The following is a 17225-nucleotide window of genomic DNA, read 5'->3' on the forward strand; positions in this document are numbered from 1 at the left end:
TAATGCACTATCCATGGCACGGCTTGATCGGTTTTATTGTTTTAAACATCATTTTAATGTGTTTAAACATGTAACATACTTCCAGTTTGTTTCTCTGACCACTTTCTTGTACAGTGCTCGGTTTTCGTACGAAGTGTTAAAACAAATGGTGCTTTCTGGCATTTTAACACAGGCCTCCTAAACAATAACAACTTTAGAGATGCTTTTAAGTTTGTCTGGGGCCAATATAGAAGCCGAAGGTCTGAATTTAGTTCTCTACAGCAATGGTGGGACATTGGCAAGTGTCAGATAAAGCAGTTTTGCCAGCAGTACACTCGCAATGTCACCAGAGACATAGCCAGATCTATGAGAGATCTAGAGGATGAAATGGTGGGACTACAGAATTTGGCAGATTCCACAGGAGACAGAGGCCATGTAGAGGCTCTCAAATCCAGAAAGTCTGCTTTGGCTAGCCTGCTGGGTATTACAGCACAGGGGGCACTGGTCCGCTCACGCTTTCTGAACGCCAGACATATGGATGCTCCTTCTCACTTTTTCTTTAGTCTAGGGCGCAAGAATGGGCAGAGAAAAACCATTCACTCTCTGCGTACTAACACTGGTGTGCAGCTGTCAGATTTTTCTGGAATTCTGAAATACGCAGCAGGGTTCTACAGTGACCTCTATAAGAGTGAATTCAGGCAGGATGTGCTGGGGGCTGAATCATTCTATCATGGGCTAAAAAAGGTTGAGGAAGCACTCAATACAGACCTCGAGGCACAACTGTCCCCTGAAGAACCTCATGACGCCCTGCAAAGTCTGGAAAGTGGCTTCTATAAATCTTTTTGGCCGGTGCTCGGAGGGGATTTGTTGACTGTACTGAGGAACAGTGCAACTGAGGGGCGGTTGCCTCAGAGTTGCAGAAGGGCCGTCATTACTTTCTTGCCGAAGAAAGGGGATCTGCAGGACATTAAGAACTGGCGGCCAGTGTCCCTGCTCTGCACTGATTACAAGATCTTTTCTAAGGTGTTAGCAAACAGACTGAGAAAGGTGATGAAGGAGGTCATCCATGTTGACCAGACCTACTGTGTGCCCGGTAGGCTGATCACTACAACATTACATTGATTAGGGACGTTTTGGACATCTCTAGTTCATTGGGAGTTGAAACTGGTCTTTTTTCCATAGATCAGGAAAAGGCTTTTGACCGGGTTGAACACCAGCACTTGTGGCAAACCATGAAAGCTTTCAGTCTCAGCCCAGATTTTATAGCTACAATCAAGGTTTTGTACAGTGACAGTGACATTGAGATTGTACTTAAAATTAACGGTGGTTTGAGTGCTCCTTTTAAGCTTCAAAGGGGAATAAGGCAGGGATGTTCTTTGTCTGGAATGTTGTACTCCCCGGCCATTGAGCCCCTGTTGCATAAATTGAGGTGTGAGTTGTCTGGAGTTGCTTTTGCTGGTTGCGGCGCAACTTTTAAGCTCTCTGCCTATGCCGATGATGTAGCTGTTTTTGTAAAGGACCAAAGAGATGTTGATGTCTTAGTAAAAAATGTTATCAAGTTTGGTCAGATATCTCCAGCTAGAATAAACTGGGGAAAAAGTGAGGCACTGATGGTAGGAGAGGGACTGAACGGTAAGCTCATGTTACCTGGGAGATTGACATGGAAAAGGGGAGGGATGAAATATCTGGGAGTGTTTGTGGGGAATGACACCTTTTCAAATAAGAATTGGGAGAATGTGTTGGAAAAAGTAGAAGGGCGTCTTAGGAAGTGGAAATGGATTCTACCAAAACTGTCATATAGGGGTCGCATGTTAGTAATCAACAACCTGGTGTCATCAACGCGTTGATCCTCCAACCAACCTCCTGGCCAAGATTCAGGCTGTGCTGGTGAACTTTTTCTGGGACAACTTGCACTGGATTCCTCAGAGTGTGCTGTACCTTCCTAAAGATGAAGGGGGTCAAGGGCTGATCCATCTGGCCAGCAGGGGTGTAGCCTTCCACCTCCAGTTCATTCAAAGATTGCTCACTGGGCCTAGAGATCTAGTGTAGTGACCAGCAGCCTGTGCAATACTTCAGCGGTGTTGTGGACTCGGAATAGACCTGCCCTTGTTTCTAATGGCTATTAAGAACTCGGACCTCAACGGATTGCCTGGATTTTATCGTGGGCTCATAAGAGTGTGGAATATGTTCAAGAAGGAGAGAATGGGCTGTTCTGGCTTCTAAAAGAGCCGGTGGTGTATGGTGGGCGTATGGACACGTTCTGCAACATTGGACCCACGGTATCAAAGCTGTTCTGCCAGGCAAAGGTCGTCACGTTGGGTCAGGTGGTGGAGCTGGCTGGGCCCAATCTAGACAACGCTGCTCCACTAGCTCTACGCGCCTCCTTAGTCGGGTACTACTTAAGTGGAACGGTCAGCTCACAGCAATAGAACGGGGGCTTTTGTCGTCATACTGCAGTGGTTCTACTCATCCCAATTGTGAGGATCCATTTCCTGTTTTAAAGGTTGTTCCTGATCTGAAAAATTGTATGGGGCCACTTTTGGATTTGGGAAATGCTCTTAATGAAAGGCTGAATGTACTTAAAGGTAAGACTATGTATAATATGCTTGTAAAAATCTTGAATAAAGAAAACAGTGGTCGGACTGATACACCCTGGAGAGCCCAGCTGGGCTTGGGGGAGAATGTGAAGCCAGTCTGGAGGGGCTTATACAAACCACCGTTAATTAAAAAGCTGGTGATCTGCAGTGGAGGGTCTTGCATGGCATAGTGGCGGTCAATGCTTTTGTTTCTGTGCTAGACCCTAATGTGAATGTCCCTATTGTGCCCAGAGAGAAACAGTGTTTCATTGCTTTTCAGAATGTGTGAGGCTTACACCCCTGTTTCTGCTACTAGAACGCTTATTTAGATCATCTGGGGAAAGTTTCTGCAAACAGAATTTTATTTTTGGTTCCAAACACAGCCAACGTGTAAAATATAATTGTCAACTCTTAAACTTTATTGCAGGGCAGGCAAAGATGGCTATCTATGTGAGCCGTAAAAAGAGAATTAAAGAATGTATAGAATGTCATGTTGAACTGTTGTTCTGCAGGATGGTCAAGGCCAGGAGAAGAGTAGACTTCAATTACTACAAGGCAGTGAAAGACCTGGTCACATTCACAACCTTGTGGTGTTATAAAGGGCTGCTGTGTTCCACCATAAAGGATGAGCTGGTCTTTTCTGAAGAGCTTGGATAAAAAGGGGTCTTACCTGTTTTTTATTTTTTGAGTTGTCGGTGAATGATTATTTTTTGGGCTTGTTAAAAAATGCTTGTTGATTCTTTGTACCTCGACAAGTATTGTTTATGTTCGGAGGGATTTCAAGTCTGCTTTTTGTCTAAATTTTTCTGTTAAATAAAGACTTGGTTTAAAATTCAATTCTCTCTCTCTCTCTCTCTCTCTCTCTCTCTCTCTCGGTGCATGCTGGGAGTTGGTTGGTATGTGAGTGTTTGGTGAGGGCGACCTGCTGTCAGTAAATGTGATGTAATGGTCCAGGTTCTAGCAGGGGGTTTTGTCTGTAGGGCTGATGGTTTCAGACTGGGTTTGTTTAGTGGTCGTGGGCTACGTTTGCTGTAGTCTGTGTGTTTGTTGTCGTACTTTTTCGTTTTTCAGTGTGAGAGAGATGCATCCTCAGAAACGCTTTCTCTCTGTCTGACATGGAGTGAAGGTTCAGCCTGATCCATCTGGTCCGATACAGGCGGTTCTCCTGGCTGTGGGAGACCGTGTGGGACACGCCAACCTGTCCTATGCCTCCAAGATGAACACAGGTGTGGTTGTTTTCCTGAGAGAGGAGTGTTTTGTGGCTGAGCTAATACCGTGGTGGTTCTAAGGGGGGGGGGGCAAGAGGAGGCCAGTGCCCCCATAATATTAAGCCTGGACCCCCCTCTGGCCCCCCTAACTGTGACGAATATTTTTGTGAGGCAGAAAAAAATAATAAATGTGGAACCAGAAATTTTCTAAAAGTGCCCAAATGTCAGTTAAGTCCTTATTGTTCCTATATGTGCCAAATTCTTTACAATGCATGATTGTCATTACAGATCTACTGTATGTTGTACCACAGAAAACTGTACCAGTACCTCACACTTTATAGGACATGCATACCATCCTTTCTGTCATTTCAAATGTGTGGATTAATGTATGGATGTCATAGATTTTACATTTGTGGTTTTACAGTATAATATATGAATAGAGAAATACTGAGGTCATTTAAATCAGGTTGAGTTCAAATCTGAGCGGATAAAAGGATCACAGTGGCCCCTTTTCGCAAATCTACTTAACTTGGAATCAGTGAATCAGAATTTATTTTTTTTACATTTTCATCCCGCATTTATTCTCAGAGAGGAAACTAATTCATGGGCAGTGATAAATAAAATGTACACTGAATGAGTATTCATGTGTTTATTGTTATATGTCTACCGTTTGTCTTTTGGAGAACCAAACCTATGGGGGTGGTGGTGCTATGTAACGGTTGTGCTTAATATATTTGGTACCCCTAAAATCACATGTGGCCCCAGCCTGGCCCCCTATTTGAAATGGTCTAGAACCGCCACTGAGCTAATAGCGAGCGGCATCTCTCTGAATGGCGTCTATCTGCAGGTTTGCCCGCTTGCTGAGCCTTCCCCCCGGGTCCCCGTCTTCCACCCGGGTCCCCGTCTCCGGTGTTCCCCCGTTCATTCCCAGTGAGGTGTTGGAGCAGGAGCTGCAGCGTTTCGGGAAGGTGGCGAGCGGTTTTAGGACTGTGGGGTTGGGCTGTACGGACGATAAAGTGAAACATGTCCAATCCCTCCGGGGACAGGTGTTCATGTATCTGACTTATCCGTCACAGACCCTGGGGGGTTCCTGTCACGTGTTGGCATTGAGATAGCAGTGTTGGAGCGCCCTCTACGGGCATTGGGTGTGCTCTCTGCTGTGTTGTAGGCATGCGTTGTTCAATATGGATTAAAGAACTGCGCGACATACACCGTTGTCTCGGTCTCCGTAATGTATCTCAGGTTAGGGCATATCGCAGTATATTACAATTTGGCGACAAGGATGGGATGAGACAAGTCCAAGAGACACAACTTTGCGGGAAGTAGATCACAGACCAGAACTTTGTAGCGTTAGGAAACGGCTAACAAAAAGTGGTATGCTAACGAGGGCTAGCTAGCGAGCTAACCTACGCCTACGTGATTATTGAAGCTGGCAAGATGGCGGCGTTTCAGACCGGAGCGTTAGCGGAGTTCAACGAGGGAAAGGAAGATCTTGAATCTTACCTGGAAAGACTGGAACAGTGGATGATCGCTAACAGTGGATGACAGAAAAAGGTCAGTATGTTCCTGTCAGTGATCAGAGCGGATGCCTACCAACGTCTGAAAAACGTGGTGAGTCCTGATAAGCCCAGCACACAAACCTATGATGTGCTACGCAAGGCCCCGAGGGACCGTCAGAAACCGAAGCCCCTGCTACGCAAGGCCCCAAGGGACCGTCAGAAACCGAAGCCCCTGCTACGCAAGGCCCCAAGGGACCGTTAGAAACCGAAGCCCCTGCTACGCAAGGCCCCAAGGGACCGTCAGAAACCGAAGCCCCTGCTACGCAAGGCCCCAAGGGACCGTCAGAAACCGAAGCCCCTGCTACACAAGGCCCCAAGGGACCGTTAGAAACTGAAGCCCCTGCTAAGCAAGGCCCTGAGGGACCGTTAGAAACCGAAGCCCTGGGGCATCGCCGAACGGGTTCGTTCCCAGAAAAGGAAGCAGCAAGAGGGGGAGTCGATTTCTGATTATGTAGTAGCACTGAAGCGGCGGCAACTCCCTGTGGTTTCGGCACACACCTTAATGACGCAGTCCGTGGCCGTTTCGTCAGTGGCTCAAAGGCTGGGGCAGTGCAGAGAGAATTGCTGTGAGACCCAGACAGCGCTAACGCTCAAGAGAGCAAGTGAAGTAGCGTTAGCGATGGAGATGGAAGGAACAGGGCAATGTAAATAAAGTGCACTATCAGAAAACAAAGAAAGGGGGATGGAAAAAACATCAACAGTGTAAAGAAAACCTGCCAACAAGCTCAGAGGAGTGATGCCAACAGACAGCAGCAGCCACAGCCATGCTGCCAATGTGAGGGTAAGCACAGCGAGCAGGTGTGCAGGTTTAACAAAGACAGATGCCGTCACTGCTCCAAGGGAGGCCATATTGCACAAATGTGCAGAAACGAGAGCACAGTATGTGCAGGAAGCAAGAGAAGATGAAGCCATTAATGAAAACGAACTGTTTGGAGTATACGCCGCATGTACAGCTTCCCATGGGAAACATGGCATTACTGTAGAGGTGAGCTTGGAAGGGAAGGGAGTTGACATGCAGTTAGACACCGGAGCTGCGGTGACTTCAGTGTCAGAGATAGTCTACAAAGAGGCACTGTCCCACCTACCCCGTGAATCGTGCCGCAGGCAACTCTCCACATTTTCAGCAGAAAGGAAACAACAAACAGCAGAGTTACCACTGGTGGAGATGCAAGGAGATCGACCAGCCCTGCTAGGAAAAACAAGTCAAGCTAAGCTGGAGCAACATACTGTAACGAGCATGGATAAGTAGACACGTTGGTCCTTGACTAACGGGTCGGACCCTTTAGTCGACTGGTTAACGTTGTTGCTTGCGGAGCGGGAGATACGGATTTGCGTCCCGGTTGTGGTGACGGTTCCCGGACTGCCCCCTGAATTCGCTACAATATTCTCTGTCGGAGCCACAGGAGGTGCCAGTGATAATGACATGGAGGCCGTGCTACAGAAACACAAGGCTGTGTCCGGGGAGGGCCCCAGCACCATCCGGAAGTTCAAGGCATCCATCAAGGTAAAGCCACACACCCAGCCCGTCTTCAGGAAAGCCAGACTCGTACCATACTGAAAGAGTCCGTGGAGAAGGAGTTGGATAGACTAGACTAGAGGGCATGGGCATCATAACCAGAGTGGACAGAAGGGAGTGGGCGTCACCCGTTGTCATCGTGCCAAAATCAGATAAATCCATCAGAATCTGTGGCAACTACAAGGGTGTCTGTCTCTCTTTGTCTGTCTCTCGCTCTCTCCATCTCTCTCTCTCTATCTCTGTCTGTCTGTCTCTGTCTCTCTCTCTCTCTGTCTTGGATTGTTAAAAGATGCATGTTCAGTGTTTGTAATTTGACAAATATTGTTTATATGTTTAGAAAGATTTCAAGTCTGTTTTTGATCATTTTTTTCTGTAAAATAAAGACTTGTTTTAAAATTCCAAAACAATTCACTCTTATCTGTCTATCTGTCCGTCTGTCCCTCTATCTCTTGCTCTCTGTCTCTCTCTCTGCCTGTCTCTCTCTCTGTCTGTCTGTCTCTCAATTCAATATGTGCTTTATTGGCATGACATACGTTTGAGTACATATTGCCAAAGCATGTAAAACAAAAACAACACAATACAACAATGATTATAATACAAACCCCAATTCCAGTGAAGTTGGGACGTTGTGTAAAACGTGAATAAAAACAGAATACAATGATTTGCAAATCCTTTTCCACCTCTATTCAGCTGAATACACTACAAAGACAAGATATTTAATGTTCACACTGATAAACTTTATTGATTTTTTACAAATATTCCCTCATTGTGAATGTGATGCCTGCAACACGTTCCAGAGCAGGTGGGACAGGGGCATGTTCACCACTGTGTTACACCACCTTTCCTTTTAACAACACTCTATAAGCGTTTGGGAACTGAGGACACTACTTGTTGAAGCTTTGTAGGTGGAATTCTTTCCCATTCTTGCTGATGTACGACTCCAGTTGCTCAACAGTCCGGGGTCTCCGTTGTTGTATTGTGCGCTTCATAATGCCCCCCAAATGTGCAATGGGAGACAGGTCTGGACTGCAGGCAGGCCAGTCCAGTACCCGCACTCTTTTACTACGAAGCCCCGCTGTTGGAACACGTGCAGACTGTGGCTTGGCATTGTCTTGCTGAAATAAGCAGGGACGTCCCTGAAAAAGACGTCACATGGATGGCAGCATATGTTGCTCCAAAACCTGTATGTACCTTTCAGCATTAATGCTGCCTTCCCAGATGTGCAAGTTACCCATGATGCCATGGGCACTAACACACCCCATACCACCACAGATGCTGGCTTTTGGACTCGAGATGTGCTCGAGATGTGCCCTCAGGTTACTTACCAGTGGTGGAATGGTAAGCTGACTGTAGTTTACCTGTCTCTCTCTCTCTCTCTGCACCGTGGTTGTGGTAACTGATGTGTTGGTATGTTCCAGATGTGCCCTCAGGTTACTTACCAGTCTAGGAATGGTAAGCTGACTGTAGTTTACCTGTCTCTCTCTCTCTCTCTCTCTCTGCACCGTGGTTGTGGTAACTGATGTGTTGGTATGTTCCAGATGTGCCCTCAGGTTACTTACCAGTGTAGGAATGGTAAGCTGACTGTAGTTTACCTGTCTCTCTGTCTGTCTGTCTGTCTGTCTGTCTCTCTCTGCACCATGGTTGGTGGTAACTGATGTGTTGGTATGTTCCAGATGTGCCCTCAGGTTACTTACTAGTGGTGGAATGGTAAGCTGACTGTAGTTTACCTGTCTCTCTGTCTGTCTGTCTGTCTCTCTGCACCGTGGTTGTGGTAACTGATGTGTTGGTATGTTCCAGATGTGCCCTCAGGTTACTTACCAGTGGTGGAATGGTAAGCTGACTGTAGTTTACCTGTCTCTCTCTCTCTCTCTCTCTCTGCACCGTGGTTGTGGTAACTGATGTGTTGGTATGTTCCAGATGTGCCCTCAGGTTACTTACCAGTGTAGGAATGGTAAGCTGACTGTAGTTTACCTGTCTCTCTGTCTGTCTGTCTCTCTCTGCACCGTGGTTGGTGGTAACTGATGTGTTGGTATGTTCCAGATGTGCCCTCAGGTTACTTACTAGTGGTGGAATGGTAAGCTGACTGTAGTTTACCTGTCTCTCTGTCTGTCTGTCTGTCTCTCTGCACCGTGGTTGTGGTAACTGATGTGTTGGTATGTTCCAGATGTGCCCTCAGGTTACTTACCAGTGGTGGAATGGTAAGCTGACTGTAGTTTACCTGTCTCTCTCTCTCTCTCTCTCTCTGCACCGTGGTTGTGGTAACTGATGTGTTGGTATGTTCCAGATGTGCCCTCAGGTTACTTACCAGTGTAGGAATGGTAAGCTGACTGTAGTTTACCTGTCTCTCTGTCTGTCTGTCTGTCTGTCTGTCTCTCTCTGCACCGTGGTTGGTGGTAACTGATGTGTTGGTATGTTCCAGATGTGCCCTCAGGTTACTTACCAGTGTAGGAATGGTAAGCTGACTGTAGTTTACCTGTCTCTCTGTCTGTCTGTCTGTCTCTCTCTGCACCGTGGTTGTGGTAACTGATGTGTTGGTATGTTCCAGATGTGCCCTCAGGTTACTTACTAGTGGTGGAATGGTAAGCTGACTGTAGTTTACCTTTCTCTCTGTCTGTCTGTCTCTGCACCGTGGTTGGTGGAAACTGATGTGTTGGTATGTTCCAGATGTGCCCTCAGGTTACTTACCAGTGTAGGAATGGTAAGCTGACTGTAGTTTACCTGTCTCTCTGTCTGTCTGTCTGTCTCTCTCTGCACCGTGGTTGGTGGAAACTGATGTGTTGGTATGTTCCAGATGTGCCCTCAGGTTACTTACCAGTGTAGGAATGGTAAGCTGACTGTAGTTTACCTGACTTGCATACAACTTTATCTCGAGGTTCCACAATTTGAAGTATTTCCACACCAGGCTTTTGCGATTGTTGGGAGTGAACGTCACTCTCTCTCAGCGGCCGTGTTGGGGTGCGAACTCTCTGCCATCTTTACCACATGGCTGTTGTTGGATTATTTGCTCATTTCAGCTTGACCTACATTTCATTTTCAACCAGTGAAGGTGATGTTGTGTGACTCCTGTCCGTCATGCAGCGGATTCAGTGAAGCGGCCAAGGCGGACAGCTGCGGTAGTGCTGCTTTTTTTCATAAACGAATATTAATTCTCACATTGAATGTCTTGGTTTTGTTTGGTTTTTTTACAATTCGGATATATATTCAAATTTTGAATATTCATTGACAGCCCTAGTTCACATCCGCAAGCAGGCATTGTGGTGGTACTTTGTCACTGAGTTGGGGGAGCTGAGCCCAGGGGTTGCCTGTCTTTAGTAATGATTCTCATTTGGACCTCAGCAGCTTCAGCTGTCATGGCTGGTAGGAGTGTTTCAGCTGGTTGGGGTCTGTTACTCGTGTAACTCCTGCTTACTGGGTGGCCATTCAGGGTGCTCAGTTGTATAGTCATCCTGTTGGAGCCTCTCCATCTCAGGTTGTGACACTCGTTTCCTTCTCTTGATGTTCAGGCATTGAGCCATTAGCTGCTTCTGAGTCAGTGAAGAAGTAGGTCTCCTACTGATCCACAGTATCAATATACACTTGATGTAGCTACCCCTTCCCGGGTTTCTGCTGTTATAGTTGCATTTGTTTGGTTTGGAGTTATGTGTTAGTTTAGAAATATGTGTTAATATGTGTGTTCTTCAAGTTGTTGTCGTTTTTGGATACGTGTTATTGTCTTTGTGTTGCACTAATGTGGGCTGGGGAAATGATATTTCGACAAAGTGTTCCTGATTCCATCAGTTCCAGGTTCTCAACCCTTGTCCATGAATGTCTTGTTCCAGCAGCCAATTTCTCATCAGGTTGTCCTGGTTCCCCAACACCTGACGCGGACCTCGCTAACCTGGGCAATGTCTGAGCCGGTATGACTGAGGTTGTTGGCTTGTATAGCATTAGGAGTTGAAGCCACGGACTCTTATTGGAGACTCGTCCCAACTAGGGTTTGAACCCCTGAGCTCTGGAGGGTAAGCCAACGTTCTTACCTATTGAGCCATCCAGCTTCCAGCTATATATATATATATATATATATATATATATATATATGTATATATATATGTGTGTGTATATATATACGTATATATATATATATACATATGTATATACGTATATGTATATACGTATATGTATATATATATACACACACTTGCTTGCTTGCTTGCTGGTTGTCCATCGTGCCCGATGATGACCATCTTCTTCTATTTGTGGGTCCTTTGAGGACTCAGATAGCAGAAGATACCTGCGCAGCAGAGATGGTTTTTAAAGTGGCATGGGGGGTGGGGCGCTTCTCCCAACGCCACATGACTTGATTGTAGAGGAGATGGTTCCGATGGCAAGGGGGATCGCTAGACGACCGGCACCTCCACACAACTGCAGGGGGCTGCCGGAAATCCAGTTTTTCGGAAACCGCCTCGAAGCGTGCCGCCACAGCTTGCTTTTCTGTTGGGGTGAGCTCCCTTAGCCTTATGTCTTCCAGACTCACCCACAAGGCAGCGGGGCAGTGGTTGATAGGTGCCAGGGCGTGTCCACCAGGGTGGGCCTGCACACCATATCTCTGGGGCCCACTGCTGCTCCGAGATCCCCTGCCAAGTTAGCCTGGGGCCGCAAGACCCCAGTTACCACGTGTGGCCACGGGGAGGCCTGGCAGGAGTCTTGGTGAAGGAGAGGCTATGTACTGGCAAGGGAAGGCTTACACGCTAGGATGCTTCCCTATTCGCCACAGAGGCTAGCCAGCGGCAGCAAGCTAAGGGCAGGAGGGACACAAGCGGGTTGGAAGAACACATGCACCTTCCCTCCAACTACACACTGCTGCACTAGACGCATCACAACACCCTGTGTGTATACACACACACACACACACACACACACACACACACACACACACACACACACACACACACACACACAGAGAATTGAATAGAATGGAGTACTCTTTATTAGTCATTTTGTACATACATACAAATGAAATTTACTCTCTGCATTTAAGCTATCCTAGCTGTGTAGCTAGGAGCAGCGGGCAGCCGCCGTGCACCATCCAGGGACCCACTTCATCTTCAGATAGTTCTTCCCATTGCCTTGGTCAGGGACACAGACAGGAGTATTAACCCTAACCTGCAACTCTTTTTCGATGGTGGGAGAAAACTGGAGTGCTCGGAGGAAACCCACGCAGACATGGGGAGAACATGCAAACTCCACACAGAAAGGGCCTGGGACGGCCTGGGGTTCGAACCCAGGGCCTACTTGCTGTGAGGCAATAGCACTTACCATATACGTATATATACTACTACTTTCGACTGCTCCCTTAAGGAGTTGCCACAGCGGATGATCTGTTTCCATCTCTTCCTGTCCTCTGCATCTTCCTCTGTCACACCAGCCACCTGCATGTCCTCCCTCACCACATCCATAAACCTCCTCTTTGGCCTTCCTCTTCTCCTCTTCCCTGGCAACTCCATATTCAGCATCCTTCTCCCAATATACCCAGCATCTCCCCTCCACACATGTCCAAACCATCTCAATCTTGTCTCTCTTGCTTTGACTCCTGGGTGGCCTGGTGGTTAGCACTGTCGCCTCACAGCAAGAAGGTCCTGGGTTCAAACCCTGGGGTTGTCCAACCTTGGGGGGGGGTCATCCTCTGTGTGGAGTTTGCATGTTCTCCCCATGTCTGTGGTGGGTTTCCTCCAGGTGCTCCGGTTTCCTCCACCATCAAAAGAAACATGCATGTTAGGGTTTATACTCCTGTCTGTGGCCCTGAGCAAGGCAATGGGAAAAGAAGTGGAGCTGGTCACCGGGCACAGCATGAAGGCAGCATCCCACAGCTCCAAGCTACACACATCACAGCTAGGAAGGGTTCATTTGCAGTAACTGAATTTCCCCAAGAGTATTAATAAAGGAAACTTAATAAATAAAACTGTCCAACCTGAGCTGTCCCTCTAATATACTCGTTCCTAATCCTGCTCATATTCGGCACTCACAACAAAAATCTTATCATCTTCATCTCTGCCACCTCCAGCTCCACCTCCTGTCTTTTCATCAATGCCACCGTCTCCGAATCATACAACATAGCTGGTCTCACTACCATCTGGTAAACCTTCCCTTTAACTCTTGCTGGTACCCTTCTGTCACACATCACTCCTGACACTCTTCTCCACCCACTCCACCCTGCCTGCACTCTCTTCTTCACCTCTCTTTTGCACTCCCCGTTACTTTGGACAGTTGACCCCAAGTATTTAAACTCATACACCTTCATCACCTCTACTTCTTGCATCCTCACCATTCCACTGTCCTCCCTCTCATTCATGCATAGGTATTCTGTCTTGTTCCTCCTGACTTTCATTCCTCTTCTCTCCAGCGCATACCTCCACCTCTCCAGGCTCTCCTCCACCTGCACCCTACTCTCACTACACAGCACAATGTCATCCGCGAACATCATAGTCCACAGAGACTCCTTCCTGATCTCGTCCATCAACCTGTCCATCACCATGGCAAGCAAGAAAGGGCTCGGAGCCAATCCTTGATCTGTCATTCCAACCTCACACCTCACCACTGTCACACCTCCCTCATACATATCCTGCACCACTCCTACATACTTCTCTGCAACTCCCGACTTCCTCATACAATACCACACCTCCTCTCTCGGCACCCTTTCTCTAAATCTACAAAGACACAATGTAACTCCTTCTGGCCTCCTCTATACTTCTCCATCAACATTCTCAAAGCAAACATCACATCTGTGGTGCTCTTTCCTGGCATGAAACCATACTGCTGCTGCTGATCGTCACCTCTCCTCTTAAAGGAGCAATAGGCAGACATTGGTTTTGGGCAGAACAGAAATATTTTCAAATCCTTAAACCGAATTCGACACTGCCCTTCCCAATCAGAAAGCACTAGGATGCCTCCAAAGCCATGCCCCGAAAACACATGCACTCGCCGGACACACCAGCAGATTGAAGCGAACGCATTTCACGTGAGACAAGCATCATTCTGAGCGGAGCCAAATTAGCTGTTCCGAATGATGTCGAACACATAAGAGAAAACTATCTTTATTATTATACTGAACATAAACAGCGAACATGTCTATTGTTAGCACTCACAGCTGTCAAGCTATGTGTTAGCAACCGGCCTTTGTGTACGCGCAACTGTTATGCACATAACAAACACGCCTATCACTGAGGGTTTGATAGACAGCTCCCTCATTCCAATCATTTTACTTGGTCGTTCGTTTGATTGGATGTCATTGCTTTAGCTCCTGCCCCTTACAGGAACGACGGAGTTTTTTCATTTCGGTGTCAAACGTCTTATTTTTTTGAGTACTATCGATTACTGTCGAGATATAATAAGAAATTTAAAATTTTGCCAAAAATCGGCGGCCGCCTATAGTTCCTTTAAACTATCTTCCATTACTCTTTTCAATTCAGTTCAATTCAATTCCTTTCGATTTATTGTCGTTAAAAACAATGCGCAGGCACATGTTAAAAATGAAATGAGGGCTGTGGCTTCACCAAACAGTGCAAGACAGACACAGACAAACACAGCAAACACAATATAAGATATACACACATGAAGAATAAAAGCTAAAAATAAGTTAAAAGAGAGCTGGAGTGCAAAATATTTAAAAATATCTACAGACATTCAGTGGGTAGCCAGGTTCAGGTGGGCAACAGCTTGTGGAAAGAAGCTGTTTTTGAGCCTGGTAGTGCGGGCTCTGAGGCTCCTGTAGCGCCTCCCAGAGTGCAGGGGGAGAACAGTCCATGGTTGGGGTAGGTGGGATCTCTGCTGATGCTGAGACCCCTTCGAAGGCAGCGTTTGTGATAAATGTCTATTCTTTTCCATATCTTCATGCTGTGGCTGAACAACTGTATACTTCTGTAGTTACTACAGTTCTACACATCACCCTTATTCTTGAAAATTGGTACCAGTATTATTCTTCTCCACTCCTCAGGTATCCTCTCACTTTCCAAGATTGTTAAACAATTTATTTAAAAACTCCACTGCACTTCACTCTCCTAAACATCTTCAATGCCGCCACAGGTATATCATCCAGACTTATAATATATACACATACAACTGGATAGCTCAGTAGGTACGAACGTCGTAAGATTCCGTGGCTTAGACTCCTAAGGCTATACAAGCCAGCTACCTCAGATGTGAGTGAGAGTAACACGAGTAGAGTCATACTGGCTCGGCCTCGCCTGGGTAAACAAGGTCCATGTCAGCTGTTGGGGAACTAGGGCAACCTGATGATAAATGGGCTACTGCAGTGTTACTCTTTATGCAGCTCGTGAGCCGCATGCAACTCGTGAGACTTTGTTTTGCGCCTCATATAGATCCACTAATAAAAATAAGAACATAGCTATAACTTACTTCTGTAGGTTCCTGTTTTAGCACATTGAAATGAATTATCCAGCAGATGGCAGCATACTGAAGATACGTCAAGATCATCACAAAGAGTGGATATGTATAATGGTTCAGAATTTGAGTTACACTCAGCCACCTCCCATACACCGATGACATCAACCTGTATGCCAGGAATGAGTGAGACTGATTGGTCCACCTTACCAGAATCTACAGCGATGACATCGGGATGTCACTCAGAATGGATAAGTGTGGCTGAATGATGGCAAAAAGAGGAAAGGTGGTGAGCACTGAAGGGGTTGAATTACCAGATGGCAGGATAACAGACGTACAGAACTGTTACAAGTACCTAGGTTTCCACAGGCAAATGGAAACTACGAGGAGGCAACAAGGAGGTCAGCTACAGCCAAATACCTCCAGAGTGAGGCCGGTCCTGAGGAGCCAGCTCAATGGGAAGAACAAGGTCCAAGCCATCAACACATATTCCCTACCAGTCATCAGATACCCAGCTGGAATAATAAGCTGGTCAAAGGAGGCGATAAAGGACACAGATATCAGGACATGGAAACTCCTCACAATGCATGGAGGGTTCCACCCAAAGTCCAGCAGCCTGAGACTGTACATTAAGCGAAAAGATGGGTGCCGAGAGTTAGTGTCAGGACCACTATCCAGGATGAACCGTTGAACATGCATGAGTACATCAGAAAGAGGGCCCCCCGGGATGAACTACTGAGTGTGAGTACCTCAGGCAGCAGACGACAGAGAGTGCAGAGGAAGAAGAGGCGGTATCATGGAAGATCAAGCCCATCCATGGGCTATACCATTGACAGATGGAAGACGTAGCTGATATCGAGAAATCCTACCAGTGGCTAGAAAAGGCTGAAGGACAGCACTGAGGCTCTCATCATAGCACTACAAGAACAAGCACTCAGCACCAGATCGGTTGAGGCAGGGGTCTCTCAAACCAGACAAGACCCAAGATGCAGGCTGTGCAAAAACGCCCCTGAGACAGTCCAGCACTTAATAAATAGCAGAGTGTAAAATGCCAGCTGGGAAAGCGTACACTGAAAGGCATAACCAAGAGGCTGAGATAGTGTACAGAAATATCTGTATTGAATACACACTGGAAAACCCCAGGTCCAAATGGGAGACACCAACAAAAGTGGTTGAGAAGAGCTGAGCTAAGAGCTAAGACTGACAAGCAGGTGCTGGCTAACCAACCAGATACTGTAGTGGTCACAAGGAACAGAGGACAGCAGTCGTGATCGATGTAGCAATCCTGAGCAATGGCAACGTCAGGAAGAAAGAGCATGAGAAGCTAGAGAAATACCAAGGGCTGAGGGAAGAACTGGATCGGATGTGAAAGATGAAATCCACAGTAGTCCCAGTGGTAATAGGAGTACTAGGGGCTGTGACCCCCAAACTGGGAGAGTGGCTCCAGCAGATCCCAGGAACAACATCTGAGGTCTCTGTCCAGAAGACTCCAGTCCTAGGAACAGCTAAGATACTGCACATAACCCTCAAACTCCAAGGCCTCTGGTTGAGGACCCGAGCTTGAGGAAGACACACACCACCCCGAAAAAGGGTGAGATGGAGGTTTTTTTTTAAAACCCTAACCCTGGTCCAAAAGGGGTGAATATTTTTCATTTAAATGATTTTCAGGTTTTACTCTTAACATTATTCTGACGACAACTACATTTGTTTTTAACTTTGACATTATAATGAATTTCTTCTCAGAATAGAAGAAAAAAATCCAATTTATGTACATTTTGATTTGACTTTTCAACACAGCAAAACAAGAACTAGCCCCTGGTGGAAGGATATTTTCTGGGGCCACTGTGTTTACTGTAACTGTGTATTGCAGTGCTCGGTATCGTGTGGTAATGGGACTCAGGAGCGTCAGGTGGCCTGTTCAGGTCCAGACGGGTCATCTGGACTCTGCACAGAAAATCAACCAATCACAGTCCGTGTCTGCCAACTGCAGCCCTGCAACAGTAAGTATGAT

The 17225-nt window shown here is 46.7% G+C and overlaps 1 protein-coding gene across 2 annotated transcripts in view; it reads left to right on the forward strand.

The window, feature by feature from the left end:
- LOC130116828 (A disintegrin and metalloproteinase with thrombospondin motifs 2-like) overlaps positions 1-17225 on the forward strand; it is a 304782-nt gene that overhangs the window by 276079 nt on the left and 11478 nt on the right. For both annotated transcript variants that reach the window (XM_056284894.1, XM_056284895.1), the window contains exon 22: positions 17085-17214. In XM_056284894.1, coding sequence (XP_056140869.1) covers positions 17085-17214 — 130 coding nt within the window. The remainder of the gene's footprint in view (positions 1-17084; positions 17215-17225) is intronic.

The sequence above is a fragment of the Lampris incognitus genome, chromosome 8, assembly GCF_029633865.1.
Source record: "Lampris incognitus isolate fLamInc1 chromosome 8, fLamInc1.hap2, whole genome shotgun sequence".
In the NCBI taxonomy this organism is placed as follows: Eukaryota; Metazoa; Chordata; class Actinopteri; order Lampriformes; family Lampridae; genus Lampris; species Lampris incognitus.